The sequence below is a fragment of the Micromys minutus genome, assembly GCF_963924665.1.
Source record: "Micromys minutus genome assembly, chromosome: 17".
In the NCBI taxonomy this organism is placed as follows: domain Eukaryota; kingdom Metazoa; phylum Chordata; class Mammalia; order Rodentia; family Muridae; genus Micromys; species Micromys minutus.
The window spans coordinates 28763732-28782933 of record NC_137952.1 but is presented as its reverse complement, the minus strand read 5'-3'; the positions used below and the strand labels follow the sequence as shown (position 1 = coordinate 28782933).

General features: G+C 45.0%; 1 protein-coding gene across 19 annotated transcripts in view; it reads left to right on the top strand.

Annotated features, from left to right (window-relative positions):
* PPIP5K1 (diphosphoinositol pentakisphosphate kinase 1) overlaps positions 1-19045 on the top strand; it is a 41547-nt gene extending 22502 nt beyond the window's left edge. For 7 of the 19 annotated variants that reach the window (XM_080931738.1, XM_080931740.1, XM_080931741.1 and 4 more), the window contains 5 exons: positions 2525-2650; positions 3384-3446; positions 8540-8677; positions 13808-13921; positions 17167-19044. In XM_080931738.1, coding sequence (XP_080787864.1) covers positions 2525-2650; positions 3384-3446; positions 8540-8677; positions 13808-13921; positions 17167-17966 — 1241 coding nt within the window. In that variant the 3' untranslated portion in view covers positions 17967-19044. Of the gene's footprint in view, positions 1-2524; positions 2651-3383; positions 3447-6942; positions 7126-8539; positions 8678-13807; positions 13922-17166 lie in introns of all 19 variants that reach the window. The other 12 variants (XM_080931739.1, XM_080931745.1, XM_080931730.1 and 9 more) reach the window with 12 other exon arrangements.
* The last annotated feature ends 157 nt before the right edge of the window (positions 19046-19202 follow it).

Below are 19202 nucleotides of genomic sequence, written 5' to 3'. Positions count from 1 at the left end.
AGTGGAGGTCAGAGAAGACTGTGTGGGTTTGAACTGGTTTGAACTGGCTCAATTTTTAAAAATCTTGTCCTATTCTTTCAATCTAAATCCTCTAATTTTTTTTGGTCCCAAAATGGTTAACATTTGAACTAGAGGAGAAATGTTTTTGTAACTTTCCAAGATAATTTTCTAGGGGTCAACCTTTTGCCTTCTCGAATTCTAAGATTGGTTTGGGACATGAGGATTACATGACAATGGTATAGGTCTGTGAGGTGGAGACCCCAGTACACATGGTCTTGTCCAAAACACTAAGAAACAAAAAGACCCAGAAAAGACTAGATTTCAGGTATGTTAGAAAGTAGATACATGTGCAAGCAGGAGTTATATCAAGAATGAGGCATAGGAGCCAGGCATGGTAGTGCACACTTTTAATCCTAGCAATCGGGCAGTTTAGAGGCAGAAGCAGGTAGATCACTGGGAGTTCCAGGCCTGCCTGGTCTGTATAGTGAGTTCTAGGCCAGGTATGAATTCTACGCCAGCCAAGGCTGCATAGTGAGACTCTGTCTCAGATAAAATAAAACACATCAAAACAAAGGAGAAGAACAAGAGGAGGAGGAGGAAAGCATAAGGCATAGGAAGCTGGGTCTGCAGGACAGTGGGAAGTACCTATAGACCGAAGCTAGCTACACGGACAACATAGGGAGACTCCTGTCTCTAAAACAAACTGAACAGGCAGAGCTGGGGAAGCACAGACCTTGTGACAGATGGTGGCGGTAAGACAGAGACTGCCCTCTGAGGAAGTGGATGCAGGAGGGAGCTTGGTGTGGTCTAGGACAGAGCTTAAGCTGTCTCTGAAGAAGCAGACATCTTGTACAATGCCTCACCTCTTCACTCTCAAGCCTGATTTGGCATGAAAGTTGGAAGATGTTGCTGCAGAGAGGTCCCGAATTCCAAGGTAGAAGATTATTTTCCATCAAGCTTTCTGATTTTTCTTACAGCTCTGAAATACTGGGACCCTGGTCTTCTTTGTAGGCTCCAGGGAAAAAAACTATCCTCTTCTCCAGTCTGAGTATGGATATGATCTCCCCTGCCAAGCCGGGGCCTTGGTTATGATGGATTTGGAAGTAGAAGATCAAATCCAGGAGTCTGAATGTCAGCATTCTTTCTGTTTTGGTTTTTGAGACAGGGTCTCTCTACATAGCCTTTGCTGCCCTAGAACACGTCGTAGACCAGGCTGGCCTCAAACTCACAGAGATCTGCCTGCCTCTGCCTCCAGAGCATTGGGATTAAAGGTGTGTGCTGTCACACCTGACTCATGAGTATTGTTCCTTTGACTTTCCTGTCCTCCAAGGCTGGAGAGGAGGGTGGGGAGTCTAGGACAGTAAGTGACCTGACTCACTCTTTTCAGAGGTTCTTATGTTTCATTCATTCCTCAAATTTGGCCCTTCTTTTTGCTTTCTTTGAACTTACACATGTGAGCAGCTGGTTTTGATCACAGGGCTTGCAAGACAATAAACTTTTCAGAGCAAACAAAACAAAACTAAACTAAATATTCTTTGTTGTTGTTTCCTACTTTCAGTCTTAATAGGGTGCAGCACATAATTGGCATGTACAGCCTACTTTATGAGCAGCTGACTTCACATCTATCTTCTGATTTGTGTCCATCTTGATTTCAGAATCTATGCTGTTTCTCTGTGGAAACAAAACAAAAAAAAAACACCCTCTTTTCTAACCAAACACAGTCCTTGGAGTAAAGAGATCTAGACTCCTGTTCCCCTTAGCTCCTGTACTGTGACCCGGAGCAAAGGAGACAGACCCTTTGGATCTGTTTCTTCACCTAGTATATAAAGTGAGAAAGTTACACTAGATGTCCCTGAGTCTCCTTTGGCTTTAAAAGTACAAGGCTCAAACTTGTAAGTGGAAAAGAATCTCTGGAGGATGTGGGTGATGGAATTGTATGCCAGCCAAGTACCTAAAACTCAGCCTCTAGCTTCAGTGAAAGCCTTTCCCTTTCAAACCTACAAGGGGCTAGATTTCTAGGTCTCTCAAACCTTGTGTCCAGAGTGTAGGATGCCATGTTTAGGAGAGCGTGGGCCGGTGAGGTCTCAGTGATGACAGAACTCACTTGCTGCCAAACTTGGCCTGAGTTTAATCCCTGGGACTCTCATGGTGGATGGAGAGGATCGAGTGCAGCAAGTTGTCCTCTGACCTCCAGTGGGTGCCATGACATGCATTGTCCCTTCCTCCCATACAAAGACTTAAAAGTTTAGGAAGACTTACCTATTCTTTCATTAGAGAGCCACCTGGAAAGCACAGTCCCCCTCAGTGGCTTTGAGTACCTAATAAGACTAACCATTTTTGTAGTGGCCTTTTGTCTCTGCCATGTAGATATTTTGGAGATTTGCTACTTTGCTTGCCTGGTGTGGCTAAGGACAGTAGTGAACACTTTGTGTGTACTTGGCTGTGTGTGTCTTTTGTTGTACGGTGGAATTGGATGTTTTCAACGCAGCTTTGTGTGGCTACTAATGTGCTCCCGGCCTTGCAGGCTCACAGTGCACAGGGCTGTTCAGCACCACAGTGCTGGGTGGCTCCTCCAGCGCTCCGAATCTTCAGGACTACGCCCGCACCCATGGCAAAAAGCTCCCACCTGCCAGTCTAAAGCACCGAGATGGTATGTGGGTGGTTTTGGGGGGCATCTCTCTCTCTCTTTCTCACTCTCTCTTTCTTTCTCTCTCTCTCTCTCTCAACTTATCCCCCAGCAAGCATAGAGCTCCAGAACTCTTCATGCTTAAGATGGTACTGGCAGAGGCCTTATACCAAGCTTTCTTCATGGATAATAAATGGAGAAGGAGCCAGGACCCCTCCGCTCCTCCATTTGCATTCCCTCTCACCATACAAACTCTACTTATTTATGCTTCTCCCTTCATAATCTCCCACACACAGCCTGGCTGCACCCGTGTGTACTCTTTCCTGGATTCTGGCCTTAGGGGTGAGGACCAAGAGGATGATCTATGGTCAGGAGGAATGCAGTGGAGTCTGGCTAAATTTCAGGGAATCAGGGTTAGGGATGTGGAGGTCACTCAACTAAGGTGAAAAGATGACATGTAAGGACACTGGGGGAAGGGAGGGAAGTTTCTACACAGACTTTACTTCCATGTGGCTAGGAGAAAAACATGGTGGTGAAATTAGGGTTGTTTGGTGGGACCATGCCGTGGTAGAAGTAACACCAACTGCTGAGAGATTACAGCAAAGGACGTCAGTGAATGTTGTTGTCAGGATCCAAGGGATGGGGATGGGACCAGATTACATGACAAGGTAAAGAACCAAGTACACAGTGGGCAGGTTCCAAAGCCGAGGGCGGGCACAGGGGTGGGTATAATCCCCGTGATGTCTTTTCTCCCCAGAGCTCTTGTTTGTCCCGGCCGTAAAACGATTTTCTGTGTCGTTTGCAAAGCATCCGACTAACGGTACGTTTGCTTCTGACTCAGCATCATCCCTCCTCCTCATGTCACCTCCACACACTTCACCCTGAGTTCGACACTGACTTTGCCTCTCCTTCCACTATATTGACACCCTGCTTTCTCTGAATGAGCCCCTCACTAAGTGTCCCTCCTGGGGCATTTCCCTTGTGGCAGCCTTAGCAATGGCTGTAAGTTGGATAGGCTGACCTATCCCTGTGGCAACTCAGGGTCTGATTTCCATAATCACCACCATCATCATTACATTACTTTTGTCAGCATCAGCACCAAAGCATCACTTATGACTCTCCCTTTCCTATCACATACCTGTCAGACTGTTTGCAGACAGACTAGGTCTCCTCCTTAGATGAGAATAGCATTACCCATCCTGGGCTCATTTCTTCTCTCCCTGCTATCTCAGTTTGTATAATTTTGACCTTCCTGGTTTATTCTCCAGCTTTTTTGATGGGGTCAGTGATGAGTGTGTTCTTCTTTTGGAGCAACCCTGCAGTTACTTATAAGAGCTTTGGCATTGGATATATAACTTACCATCTCCATATACCTGTCTCCTGCCATTTTGTGTACTTTGTGTGGCTCTTGTGTTCCTGACATCTGCTTTATGTTTTACTAACCTAGTGCCTGAGCCTAGAAAACAGGGGCCCAGATTGTTTTGGGATAAAAGAAAAAAGGAAAATTAAGGGAGGTATTAGGTAAGGAGAAAGCTTGATGGTTCTTTCTCTCCTTTCTGTTTCTTTTTCCTTTTCTCTTTTTGGCTGAGTGGTTAGTGCTGGAGGTTGAACCCAGGTACTTGTGTATGCTAGCTGTATGCTCTCTCTGCCAGTGAGCTAGACCCCAGCCTCTGAATCTTGAGTTTTCAGTTTCCTGAGGCCAGATGTACCTGTGGCAACACTGTCTCAGAGAAGCTGGGAGTGAAGAGTTGAGATGAGAATCCTGGCAAAGTTTAGGAATGAGTAATAGTGTAAGAATCTAGAAGAACTAGGTGTGTGGACACTGCACTGTGAAGGGTGATGGCCTCTGTGGGGCACAGCAAGAGAACCTAAGACCCACATGAACCTTCATTTTTATGTCTTAGTTTTCCTCCTCTGTGTTGTATCTTGTCTCCAAGTAAATCCAGTTTTGTTAGATATGGTTTTCTTCTGTGGAGAGCTGAGACTCTCTGAGGAAAGTAAAATTATTTTCATTTCCTGTACCCACCCACGCCCACCAGCTGCCTTACAGTGGCAGGTGTTAGACTTTAGCCTGGCCAGGTCATACGCATCTTCTAGATACTGCTGAAATCTCTCCCTAGGTTGGCGACTCTATATTTATTCAGTCTGTCTCCACCTCCAGAGTTGCTCTTCTGCCTGTGGCTGACATCTCCATTCATAGTGATGTGTCTGTCCTAACTCATAGCCTCACAGCACAGTCATTAGGGGAGAAGGTCGTGCCCAACCCCAAGCCTGGGACTCGGACTCAGGAGGACCTGGAGTGTGAGGTGCTTGGTACCCTGAAGTAAGAGCTAAGCCACATATCTCCTAGTTTCTTAGGTGCCATAGAAAAGATCCAGATTCATAAAACAAATCCTCAAAACTATATTCCACTTCTCTGAAGCCTTGGTTGGCAGACTCAGCAGCTGAGAAAACAAGAATTAATTTTACTGTAAGAAGGAAAGGAAGAAAGGCCTGGATAATTCAGGTGTAGTTCAGGAGAGCAACCCAAGGTCTCTGACAAAGCTGCACATATCCTCAGGGTGCTTCTAGCGGCCTGTTTTTCCTGTGTTTGAGCTAGGAGGTAAATATGCTTGCAAATCCCAGAGTCTGGGATCTACCTGTTTGTTATAATAAAATATTTGGAGCTCTTGTATTTGGCATAGACGATCATCTTGATGGAATTTAGCCCTTAACTTATACATGAGAGCTCTACCTCACTGCCAAGCTCTTGCCTTACTGACTCAACAGTTCCGGAGCTCATGGCAGATTCTTCATAACAGGATGCCAGCCTACTGCCCATCATTACCGTCTCCTTGCATGATGCCTGGCTTTGCAACAGCAGTTGAAAAACAAACACCCCCAAAGCTAGACCTGGCTTTAAAAAAAGATAAGGCAATACTGTCTCCATACTTTAATGGAAAAGTAGCCCCTAGTTATATCATCCCTGCCTGTGTTCCTGATGAGCTAGATAGTATCCTGTGACTACAGCCACAGGTGTGGTGTATCACTAAACTATGTGCTGAACTCACCAAAGCAAATTAATCTAGTGGGAAAGAGATGGTGGCTCACTGTCATCCAGAGTCAGAGTGCCCAACAGATTTGTCCCGCACAGCTGTGTGACCGTTGGTACAGTCTGTGCTAACTGGACTAGTCCAGGAAGGGTTGAGTGTTCTCTTGACATCCAAAGACCAAGCTCTTCAGAAACTACAGTCTCATGGGACCACCAGGTGAGATGGTTCTGACCTGGAAGTTCTGAGCAGTCTTTCTCAGCTGCCTTGACCCTCCTCCCTTTTCTGCGCTGACATTCTGTATCTAGCCCTTGCTCATGGTCACACAAGGTCTTCACCCCCATAGATTTCCTCCAAGATCTTACACTGCTGTTCCTCTTGTACCCTTCGTCACATGACTTTCGATGCCTTCAACACTTCTGCTGCTGAATCCCAGGCATCCACAGAGTTTGCCAAGCAGCTGAAAGTATGAGGAATTCCAAGTCAAAGCTCTTCCACACCAGCTGAACAAAGCAGAGGTTGATCATCAGTGGAAAGAAAACATAAAATTATTCAACCTTTGGCCCCAGTGAGGGATACAGCACTCGCACCCCCGTATTCTGAGAGTTTATTTGTACAAGAGTAAGGTAAAGGACAGGTAGTCGTGTTTGTATTAGAAAGGCCAGAGTCTGATGTTTATTTTTTGTTTTCTGTTTTTACCCTTCACTGCTTCAAAGGAGTCCTACTCCTGGTTTCCCGCCAGCATTCTGTGCCAGCCACCTGGCACCAGTTCTGCCTGTGGCTGCCTTCAGTCTGCACTGCGGCAGCACGCGGCCTTCTGGGCTGTCTTCAGTTCTAGCGCTGCCGTGCTGACTAGTGTCATTTTGACCTTCTTCTCGGAGCGACTCTGAATCTCTTCATCTCTTTCCCAACCTCATAAAATGCATTTGTCTGAGAAGTGGGCCCTAGGGTTTAGTGTAAGATGCATCAGAGATACTGAGCTCTAGTCTGGGCTCCTGGCTCCAGAACTGCAAGCTCACCCTTTCCCAGAATGACGCAACTGTTTTCACAAGCACAAATTGTGCTCAAGGAGGAAGGGGGACTGGAGTTTTAGGGTCTCATTAATGCTTTCTCTGAGTCTTCCGAGTGAGGGGTGGACCGTTACTCTGACCATCTCTCCTTCTTCCTTAGCTGACCTTGGGTCAAAGTGGCCCCCACTCTTAGTGACACTGTGTCAGTCAGTGCCCCTCATTGTCTCTCCCTCTTCTTTATCTTTGTGCTTCCTATCGTGGTCCCTGTCCCCTGCAGAGCTGCTGGATGACCAGCACCCTGTGGTCCGGCTGCTGCGCACTCTTTCCTCTGACTGCCCAAGGGGCTGGCCAGTCTCCTTGGATGCCACGCTGGCGCACCACCTGCACCAGTGCTCCTACCACCTGCGCCTCTTCCGGAACTGGCTGCGCTCAGGCCAGGATGACCCCGAGTGCCTCTACGGTACCCCTGCCACAGGCTGGCTGCCGCCACTACCCTGCCTGAGACTGATTGCTTCGCTTACTGCATTTCTGGCTGGAGAGCCTATCTAGTGTCTGAGGTTTTGTGACTTGCATTAGTTGCTTCATTGGGATTGGGGCCAGGCTGCCTGGTAGCTGTAGCATTGGCTGCTCATCTCCCTTCTAGTCTCCTCTCTTACTTCCCTCTAATGTTACACAGTCCACTCAGCATAGGAGTAATCTCTTGCCCTGGAATCTGTGTTTTGATTTATTTATTTTTTTAAATCTGTTCTTATCTCTCTAATCTTCTACTACCATCATCTTCAAAACCAAACATTTTCCTAAGCACTCTGATGAGCTAGAGACTCCTCTCTCCCCTGCCACTAGATTAAAAAGGAAGCCAAGGCACAGGGCGTCAAGTGTTTACAAGCAAACAAGACAAGCAAAACTGGAAGTTAAGAGATGATCAGGTATGGGAACGTTGAGCCAGGACTTTTACTTGTTGGTGAAGAAGAGACTAAGTCTTTTCCCTCCTTGTCCTTAGTTCCTTTACAGAGAAGCATTGGAACCATCTGGGGTTGAGAAAGTGCTTAGGACATGTTCTTGATCCTTCAGAGGGAGCAGGTTTTTTCCATTAATAGTCCCAGGAGTAGGGTTATGAATTGATATCTACCTTTGACCCTACTGAGACTTGTAGACCTGTATTATCTGGTATTTTTGGAGGGGCAAGAGTTGCCTCATTTTCTTGGTGTAATAGAGAAAACCTAGCAAGCCCAGGATGTTACAGTAGAGCATAAGGAAAAAACTTTGATGTGATGGAAATGACCAAGAAAGAACTCCCATCTCCTACCCTGCTCATGCATGTGGTTTTCCTCAGCTGAGCTTCATGTATTGCATGCTCCAGTTTGCATCCAAGTATTCTAGCCCCTCTACCCATATCCTAAGTTTGCATGAACCCCTCCTTGGATTCCATGCCCTTCTCCTTAATCTGTTCTTTTTTTTTTTCATGGTCCCTGAAATCTGCTGTTCTTTCCAAGCTCCATGACCCACTGCCTCATGTTAGATCTACAGTTTCAACCCCTTACCTCTTGATCCTTGTTTTATTGCCCCAAAAGGCACAAGAGCAGTGCTGGTGCTCTTGTTAGTCCACAGGATGCTGTAGACTCTCCATAGGTAGGGTGAGAGGTGATTCGATCACCTGGAGGCTTTAACGGGTGGACATTTGGGATGATTGGAGGTGAGGTAATAGACTTCCTGAAGGGCCCTAAAGAGTTCCTTTTCCTGGAGATCTTGAATACCCCATTATCTAAAAGCCACAGATGCTCCTGATGGCTCTCAGGGACTCTCCATCCTTTCTTGGCCAGTTGGAGTGTATCTGGTGGGAATAACATTGACTTTGTTCATCTCTTTTCCAACAGGATTTGAAGGGTGCTCCATGGTACCTACCATCTACCCCCTGGAAACACTGCATAATGCCCTTTCCTTGCGCCAAGTGAGTGAATTCTTGACTAAAGTCTGCCAGCGCCACAATGATGCCCATGCACAGGCATCTGCAGGTATGGGAAGTGCTGTTTGTATCTCTACCTCCATACCTTGTTGTAGAACATGAGAAAATAATGAATTTAAATTGGGGGCAGGAGAGATGGCTCAGCAGTTAAGAGTGCTCGCTGCTCTTGCAGAGGACCAGAGCTCTTTTCCCAGCACCCACGTCAAGTGATTCACAGTCTCCGGTCTGTTACTCCAGCTCTAGGGACTCTGACACCTTCTGCTGGCCTCCATGGGCACTGAAACACAGATGCACATAGATACACAGATGCACATAGATACACAGATGCACATAGATAGGAACACAGTTGCACATAGATACACAGATGCACATAGATACACAGATGCACATAGATAGAAACACAGATGCACATAGATACACAGATGCACATAGATACACAGATATACATAGATACACAGATGTACATAGATACACAGATGCACATAGATACACAGATGCACATAGATACACAGATGCACATAGATACACAGATGCACATAGATAGAAACACAGATGCACATAGATAGAAACACAGATGCACATAGATACACAGATGTACATAGATACACAGATGTACATAGATACACAGATGCACATAGATACACAGATGCACATAGATACACAGATGCACATAGATACACAGATGCACATAGATACACAGATGCACATAGATGCACAGATGTACATAGATACACAGATGCACATAGATACACAGATGCACATAGATACACAGATGCACATAGATACACAGATACACATAGATACACAGATGCACATAGATAGAAACACAGATGCACATAGATACACAGATGCACATAGATACACAGATGCACATAGATACACAGATGCACATAGATACACAGATACACAGATGCACATAGATGCACAGATGTACATAGATACACAGAAGCACATAGATACACAGATGCACATAGATACACAGATGCACATAGATGCACAGATGCACATAGATGCACAGATGCACATAGATAGAAACACAGATACACATACACATAAATAAAGGAATATAAAACAGAATTGAAAATAGGAAGTAGGGAGTTTAACTCAGTGATTGTGTTTGTCTAGCAAACACAGAGCCCTCAGCAGCACAAGGAAAGAAAGGAGAGACAGAGAGAGAAAGAGAGACTGTGAGTATGATAGGGTGCTGCAGAGATGTCTCAGAGTAAAGTACTTGTGTTGTAAGCACAAAAACCTGATTTTGATCCCTGTAGCCTGTATTTTAAAAAGCTGAGCTGGCCTAGCAGTGCATGCTTTTAGCCCTAGCACTGGAGAGTTAGAGGCAGGTAGATCTCTTAGTTTGAGTCCAGCATTGTCTACATAGTGAGCTCTAGTACAGCCAGGGCTACATGAGAAACCCTGTCTCAAAAAACTAACTGTTCTTGCAGAGGAGCTAAATTCAATTGCCAGTATCCATGTAAGATGGCCCACAACTACCTGTAACTCCAGCTCCTGGGAATCCAACATCCTCTTTTGGCCTTGGCAGGCACCAGTACTCCTACATATAAGACCCAGGTTCAGTTCCCAGCATCCACATTAGGCATCTCACAACTTTCCAAAACCCCAGTTCCATGGGCTCTTCTTCTGGCCTCTGCAGGCAGTTTCATGTGTATGATGGACATATAGCTAAGTAGGTACACATACACATAATTCTTAATTTTAAAAACAATAATAAATCTTTAAAAAGAATAAGGTATGGTAGCATACATATAGACCCAGCACTAGGTAGGGCACACACACAAATACACATACACACACACACACACACACACACACGCACACACCCTGAGGGTTATTATAAGCTGGCCAGCCTAGCCTACTTGGCTAGTGCCAGTGAAGAACAAGAAAAGAGTGGGAATGCTGATGCTGCCTAAGGACATTTACCCAAGGTTGTCTTCTAGCTTCAACACTCATCCACACATACATGCGCACTAACACACATGGACAGTTAGGAACCAAATATGGAGGCTTGCCAGCCAAAGGACATTGATCCAAACTGAAAAACATGGGGCTGTAGGGAGCAAAGATTACATGGTCACTTGACTTTTCGGACTTCAGCTATCAAAATAGACAGATTTTTCTTGATCATACTGGTGGCCCATATCTGTTTTCTAGTGTAAGCTGACATGATGCTGTCCTTGATTGCTTTCTATTGCTATAAATATTACAGCCAAAAGCAGCTTGAGGAGAAAGAGTTTATTTCATTTTATATCATGAAGTGAGTCGGGGAGAAACTCAAGGCTGAGATTTGAAGGCAGCAATTATGGAGGAGTGCTGATTATTGGCTTGTTCTCTGTTTACATTCAGCTACCTTCCTTTTACTTTCATTGATTGGTTGATTGGTTGATTTTTATTTTATATGTATGAGTGTTTGACTGCATGTATATAGGCATACCTTATGTGTGCCTGAGGCCTACTTCCTGTAGAAAATAGAAAAGACAGTCAAATCCTCTGAAATTGGAGTTACAAACGGTTGTGAGCCACCATAGAGGCTCTGAGAACAGAGCCCAAATCTCCTACAAGAGCAACTAGTGCTGTTAACCGTTGAGCCATCCTTAAATAACTTTTTTTATACCTCCTAGGGTCACCTGGCCTGAGGTGGCACTGCCCATGTGAGCTGGACCCTCCCACTTCAACCATTAATCAAGAAACTGGCCCTCAGACTTTCCTACAGGCCACTCTGATAGAGGCCTTTTCTCAGTTGAGGGTCTCACTTGCAGATGCCCCCAGCTGTGTCAGACTGAGGGTCTCACTTGCAGATGCCCCCAGCTGTGTCAGACTGAGGGTCTCACTTGCAGATGCCCCCAGCTGTGTCAGACTGACAGAAACACTAAGCAGCACAGATCATGAATCATCTGTCCTCAGTTCATTAGTGCTGCCGGTAAAGCTTTTCTTTTTAACAAGACTGTTGACTTGCAGTGTACTGAAGTTCCTGACCTAGGCTCTAGTCTAAGACTGTCTGATAACTCTTATTTATTTTATGAGTTGGGGGGAAGATGTGTGTGAACCATGGCACACGTGTCAAGGTCAAAGGACAACTTGCAAGAGTTGGTTCATTCCTCCCATGATGTCGGTCCCAGAGGTCAGACTGAGGTCAGCCTTGTCAGCAAGTACCTTTACACACTAAACCATCTTCCCTCCCCATTTGATACTTCTTGAAATAAAAGAGCCAAATTCAGCTCCTCACTGAAAACAAAAATCTGCTTATAGGGCTTAACGTCAAAGTAGAATTATCCCTCTTGCTCTCCCTCCTTCCCTCCCTCTCTTTTTAAAGTTTGTGTTTCCTATCCAACATCAGTTTGTAGAGAAAGGATCATGCAGATGGCACTGGTTTTTCCCCTTTGCTTACATCTTGTGGCAGAAGAGCCTCTTGTAGCTCCACAGTGAGCTGTGTGAAGTAATAGTCATAGGAGGTTATTGCACTGGAAGCTTGTATTTTATAACTTTATAATTTAGAATAGATCAAGAGGATATTTTAAAACTTATCCTGACTTTGTTTTAGACATTTTAAGAAAACAGACAGCCAAACAGACAAACTCTGGAATTAATTTACTTGTTCTATTTCCAGGAAGAAGTCTGAGTCTCCCTAGGTTTAAAGGCTCTGTGACAGGAGGCTAGGGCTGACTGGTGTGTTGTGCACTTGTTGGAGCATCGGCCTCAGTCCTGAGATGTCATCTTCCTCTTTAGTGGCAGCTGCACAGTTGATGTTGATGGGACATGTTTTTTTGAAAGAGGGCAGACCTGCAGAGTTGTTACTTCACCGTGAAACTTAAATATAAAAAAGTAAATAAATGAATAGTTTGTGAGATAAAAAGAAAACCCATAGTTAGACAACCACAAAGACATAGAAGTGACTTTAACAGCATACAATTGGGGCCAGCGCGGTAGCTCAGCAGGTAAAGGTAGTTGCTATCATTCCTGATGATGTGAATTTGATCCCTGGGACCTACATGGTAGGAGAGAACCAACTCCCCTAAGTTGTTTCCTGACCTTCACCCACATGCTTTAGATTGTTTATGCACACATGAACACACATATACATGCATAAATACTGCAGGAGTTAAGAGCACTGGCTCTTCTTTCCAAGGACCTAGCTTTGATCCCATTACCCACATGGCAGGGTACCATCATCTGTCACTCCAGTTCTAAAGAATCCAAGTTCTAAAATTCTCTTCTGGCACTAGGCATGCATGCTGCACAGAGATACATGTGGCCAAAACGTATATACACATAAAGTTAAATTTTAAAAGTTGGAGAACAATCTAAGAGCACATATGGCATCAACCTCTGACTTCTACATGAGGACATGCACATGCGTGCACACATAGATGAACATATATGCATACTTACACCCACATACAAAAAAAAAGAGAATAAAAAAAATCACCTTTTCCCAAGGTAATTTATAAGTTTAATATGATCCAGTAAACAATATTCTGTAGGTTTTGTTGAAAAATTAGGAGAAACTACGTTAAAAAGGAAAAGAAAGACAAAGCTGGGATCAAAGGTGCATAGCACCACGTGTGGCAGAAAACAGAAAAAAATTGAATGCAGCAAAAGAGAATCAAGTTTTCATTTGCAAAGTAATGTCAAAGTTGTTTAATCTTTCTGTGTTAGGGGACGAGGCAGAGGCAGATTGAGGGAACCTGCGTCTCTGTCCACCATGTGGGTCCTCGGCCCACACTCAGGCCAGCAGCCTTAGCAGCTGGCTCCTTAGCCCTTGGAGCTATCATCTACATTTTAAAAGCATTTTTGGTATTATGGAATCAAACGTGTGTGTGTGTGTGTGTGTGTGTGTTGTGTATGTGTGTGTGTGTGTGACATGAGTCTGTTGGAAAGTAGGGGATCGACGGAAAGGGACAGGACAGAGTAATGGCAGATAAACATGAACAAATTATAATAATGCATATGTATGAAAATGCCATCATTAAACCCATTATTTTGTAAACAAACATATTAATAACTGGATATTTGGAAAGGACCATAAAGTTTAAAAAAATTTGCAAAGGTCTCTAGGGTACATTTCTTCTCAGCCAGAGGGTCTCGTGACCGTGGTTAGGTTGAGAGCCTGGGTTGTTTGTCGTGGGCCTTTTTTCACATGCCTCTCCCTCCACCGCTCCAGCCCTCTTTGACGCTATGCACAGCCACCAGGCCTCAGACAGCCCGTTTTCCCCGCCTCGGGCTCTGCACTCGCCACCCCTGCAACTTCGACATCGCTCTGAAAAGCCACCTTGGTGTAAGTAAACTTTTTTAGTTTTCTAATTAAGAACCAAGAGGGGTGGAGCGGTTTTCCCATGAAAGTTAAGAAAGTGAGGGTTAAAGACAAGGACTGGGGCTGAAGCGCTGGCTCAGCAGTTTCAGCAGCTAAGAGCATGTAACAGTCCTCCAGAGGACCTCCATCTGACTCCCAGAGCCCACATCCTGTGGCTCACAACTCCTGCAACTTCAGCTCCAGGGCAGTCTGACACCTCTAAAACACACTCCTCCCTCTCCCTCTTTCTCTCCCTCTCCTTCTCCCTCTCCTTCTCCCTCTCCTTCTCCCTCTCTTTCTCCCTCTCCTCCCTTTTCTTCTCCCTCTCCCTCTCCCCCTCCCTCTCTTTCCTCTCCCTCTCCTCCTATCCCTCTCCTTCTCCCCCTCTCTCCTTCTCCCTCTCCCTCTCTTCCTCTCCCTCTTCTTCCTCTTCCTCTCCTCTCTTTCCCTTTCCCTCTCTTCCCTCTCCTCCCTCTCCCTCTCTTTCTTCCTCTCCCTCTCCTTTTTCTTCTCCCTCTCTCTTTCCTTCTCCCTCTCTCTTTCCTTCTCCCTCTCCCTCTCCTCCTATCCCTCTCCTTCTCCCCCCTTCTCCCCCTCTCTCCTTCTCCCTTTCCCTCTCCTCCTCTCTCTCTTCTTCCTCTTCTTCTCCTTCTCTCCCTCTCCCTCTCTTTCCTATCCTCTCTCTCTCTCTCTCTCTCTCTCTCTCTCTCACACACACACACACACACACACACACACACACATACACACACACACACACACATACACACACACACACACACACACATACACACACACACACACACACACACACGATGAAAAAAACAATAATAAAAGCCAGGCAGTGACCATACACGCCTTTAATCCTAGCACTCTGGAGGCAGAGCAAGTTCCAACATAGACAGGGCTCCTCAGAGTTTGTCTTGAGAGAGGAATAAAAACAAAAAACAAAAAACAAAAAAAAACAAACAAAAACAAAAAAACAAAAAAAAAAAAAAAAAAACCCACCATGAGTCGCTGTATATCATGGTTCACTAAGGCAGAGGTGGATTTTGAGTTTAGGCAGCTTGAGGTACAAGTAAGCTCAAGACCACCCTGGGATACTTAAAAAGAGAAAGATGGGAATGGCCTTCTGGGAAGCAGTCTCCTGTGCTATTTCCAAACTAAAGCAAAAAGTTGCTACTTCTGTCCTCCAGTTCCACTGAAAAGTCTCCTTCAAGACAGTGATTCCCAGGACCTTTTATATAAAAAGGGGTGAGACTCTTTACCTGTCTACACCTGACCTCCCTTTTGGCCTCTCTACATCAATCCTTGCTAACAATGACTAGAAGATAGCCTAGATACATAGAAATGTATAGAGAAGCAAAGATCAAGAAAAGTCTTTATGAGGCCTGCATATGCTGTGACTGACACATGGAGACAGAGGCTGAAGGCTTGAGGCTAGCAAAGGGCTGTGTGGAGCAAGACTGTCTAAAAGCACAAATCAAAGAACCAGGAGAAGAAAGAGCAGAGCCTGCCACTTGGTGACCTCCCTCAGGTCTTTGTGCGCTCACTCTCTCTCACCTAAACATGGAAAACTACAAGAGAATTCCCAGATGACAATGCTTCAGGGCTTTGTTTTGTTTTTGGCGGGGGGGGGGGCAGGTTATAGACATTAATAAAGTTCTTGTAGAAATAATGGATTATATTCCAGGGAAAAGGTACATATACAACCATTCACATTGAACTTTACATATGTCTCAGGGAATTCACAGAAACCATCCTTCAATCTAGGTCAGCTGTGGTGGCAGCACACACCTTTGATCCAACACTCAAGAAGTAAAGATAGAACTCAAAGAAAAGAGAAAGTGATTTTTTTTTCTCCACATGGGGTGCTAGAAAGTAGCACAGTTCTGCAGCACCCCAGGGCTGAAGTACAAAGCTTCACTTCACATCCCCATGAAGGGTTTGTGTGGTCTCAGTCATGCCTGTAGGCAGGATGCTGAGGAGAGGATCTGTTCCTCACTGGTGCCTGCCTACCACTGGGTCCAAACCCTAAGAACTTGCAGTCACTGTTGACATTGTCACCAAGAACAACCTGAGAGACTAAGGACAGCAGACAAGTGGGGAGGGCAGCTCCTCTGACAGCAGGCGTGAGAGCAGAGACCTGAGGAAGGCCACGAAGCAGCTGGCTCTGCTCTCTGTCTTCTGGTTCTTTCCTGGTGTCTTCATTTACAGGTTTACTTTGTCATTGTCTGCCTTTATCAGAGCTTTAGAGTAGCCCAGGCTGACCTTGAACTTTCAGTACTCGGTGGTGCTACAGTTGAAGGTGTGAGCAGCTACCATGTTTCACTCCTGATTTATAAAGATTTTCTATATTTTCTTGCTTAATTCTTGAGATATCTCTTGTTCTAGAAACACACTGATATCTTTAAAGAATGATCCTTTACTTGATTTTGGCCAAAAGGTCAAGAACTGCTAAAGAAAGGATTCTTAACAAAAGGTGGGCATCACATTTAATTAAGAGCCTTTCTCCCTTTTTTGTTTGTTTGTTTGTTTGTTTTGATAAGACAGTCTCACATAGCCTAAGCTGCCCTTTGACTTGCTGTGTATAGCTGAGGATGATCTTGAACTTCTGCTCCTTCCACCTACCAGGTGCTGAGGTCACAGGTGCACACCGCCATTCCTGGTGTTTGTGCAGTACTGAGTCCTGAGTTTTCTGCATGGTAGGCTGGCATTCTGCCACCGAGCCACATCTATAATCCCTTTAACTGGGAATATTCCAACAGAATAATATTGTCCTTTCTTATTATTATATTATTCTTTCCTTCTTCATATCCATATCTTTATACTATACGTATAGAACTGGAAACTATGGACAAGGAACCTGATAACCAGTATTTAAGTGTTTCCCATAGTTTTGAAATATAAGAGTAATTGTGAACCTTTGGGACAAAATGCTTACATGTACCCAAAGTAGGAAGGAAGAGCCAAGGGAATTTGGAGTTGGGATCGGAGCATATTTGTAAAAACTAGATGAAGTAGGCCTCATTTTCCTGAATCTTAGGTGAGCCTTAGCATTGGGCTAGTGTGACCATTTCTAAACTGAGCAAATACATTTATCTGCCACATTTAGGAAGAATGAATCTTTTCTCCAAAACATGAGCAGTAAAGCTAATGCACACTAGCGTTTAATGTACACACATGAATAGAGCCTCCTTTTGCGCTCACCTCCTAACTTTGCTTTACAGACAGCAGCGGGCCTTCTAGCACCGTGTCCAGTGCTGGCCCTTCCTCTCCTACTGCAGTGGATGGAAACTCACATTTTGGCTTCAGTGATCACTCCTCTATGAATACACATGTGACTGAAGAAAAGCAAAGCCTTGGGTTGCTCCAGGAGACTCCTGGAGATGGAACACCAGAGTTGCACACAGAAAGACAGCAAGAGCTTGCTCAGCCAGCTCAGTCCCCTCAAGGGCCACCTGTGGAAATCTGCCCTCCAGAAAGTCAGGATATTACTGAGGTCAGCCAGACATGCCAGAATGTCCTTGAGGAGACTGGCCAGCCTAACCAGGAACCTAACCAGGAGGTCCCTGACATCAGCAAGCTGTTGCTGAAGAACCATGACACCACTACCAAGACATGCCAGCCATGCCAGGCCAGCCAGCTGTCTCAGAAAGTTTATGAGGAAATTTGCCAGCTTTGTCAAGACAACCCTGCAGAGAGTAACCAGCTATGCCAGGAAGTCTCAGTAGAGCTGGGAAGGATGGTTCACAGATTCCCCGTAAGCGTTGGTAGCACGGCCCAGGAAACCCTTATGGAAATTGGCAGGCCAACCCAAGAGATCCCCGAAGACCCATGCCAGGAGTTCTCTGTGGCTCAGAAAGCACCTGCCATCAATGAGTTATCACAAGACATCCCTGAGGCTGACAACCCATCCCAAGAGTTCTCTGAGACTAATGTACAGGCTCAGGAGGTCTCTGAAGTTGATTGGGATCCTGAGGTGGTCCCTGAGGGGGTTGATGAGCAGCCTAGTGAGAATATCTCCTAAGGTCAATATCTTAGTGATATAAACACTGAAAGCCAGTCTCTGGCCCATGACCAGCACTCACCCCTTCCACCAGCAATACGTGATAGTCACCTTGTCATTGGTGTCCTACTCTACCAGCAGCCTTTCTGTTGGCTAACACAGAAAGAGCCCCAAGCAAGGTGTGGGCTCACACCAGTAGTGTCTGAGGAAGTAGGCCTTGTGGCATGAAACATACTCCTGCCAGAGCTTACACCTAAGGAGGAGCTATTTCTGTTCCGAGAAGTTGTTGGCTCTTCACTTAGCCATGGAGTGGGAAATCATTGATTGTTGAAGGAAATGTCACTTTCTTAACTGCTGAAGATACCATGTTGAGGGGACAGCAGATAGAACATGGAAGGTGGCCAGGGTCTCTACTTGTTGAATGAAGTAGTCACAACTTTTTAAAAGTACCCTCAGTCCATATGTGCATTCAAGGAAACTCTGTGTTCACTATCACAGGCTAGCTCAGGGGAACCACCTGAAATGTCTGGAAAATAAGAGTTCCATTCCCAAAACATCTGTCGTGGCCGCTCATGGTTTAGACTGAGCTTGTGGATGTTTCTATGTAATTGCCAAGTGCTCCCCTGCCTAGTTCTCCTGTGGACATCAGCTCTAGAAAAAAAAAAATAGATAATAGATTGCCATGCAACTTCAGAGTGACTACTTGGAATGCTCTGGGAGATTTGCATCAATCTATGAAGCCAGGCCTCCTTTTGTTGTGAGGTTATTAGGCTTAGAAGATGCTGTAATAGAGAGAATCAAGTTCTATTTTAAACAATTAGCAGAGATCAATGTTGTACAGACATGAGCAAAGATTTAATATATATATATATATATATATATATATAAACATATATATTTCTGTAGTTTGCCAGGGACAGACTGGCCAAAGATCAAACACTCCAGGGTTCCCAAGAGGTTTGTCTTATATCATGTGTCTTTATGACCATCTGTGATTATGAAGCTTTTCCCAAAGATCTAGGGATAGGAGTAGGCATAGGTAATACAGTCACTGGAGTCAGGGGGCCGGAACGTGATGAGTGCTCAATAAATACAAAGTAATGAGAACGAGGGGGTGTGACGTCTTTTGAACTCAGTAATGAATATGTAAACCAACTGTGTCCTAAGTCAGTCAGAACTATTGTAGATGAGCAGGGATTGACTTCAGAGTCCCTCTAGTGGTCAGTCTACCATCCCAAGTGATTTTAGAGCAGAGTG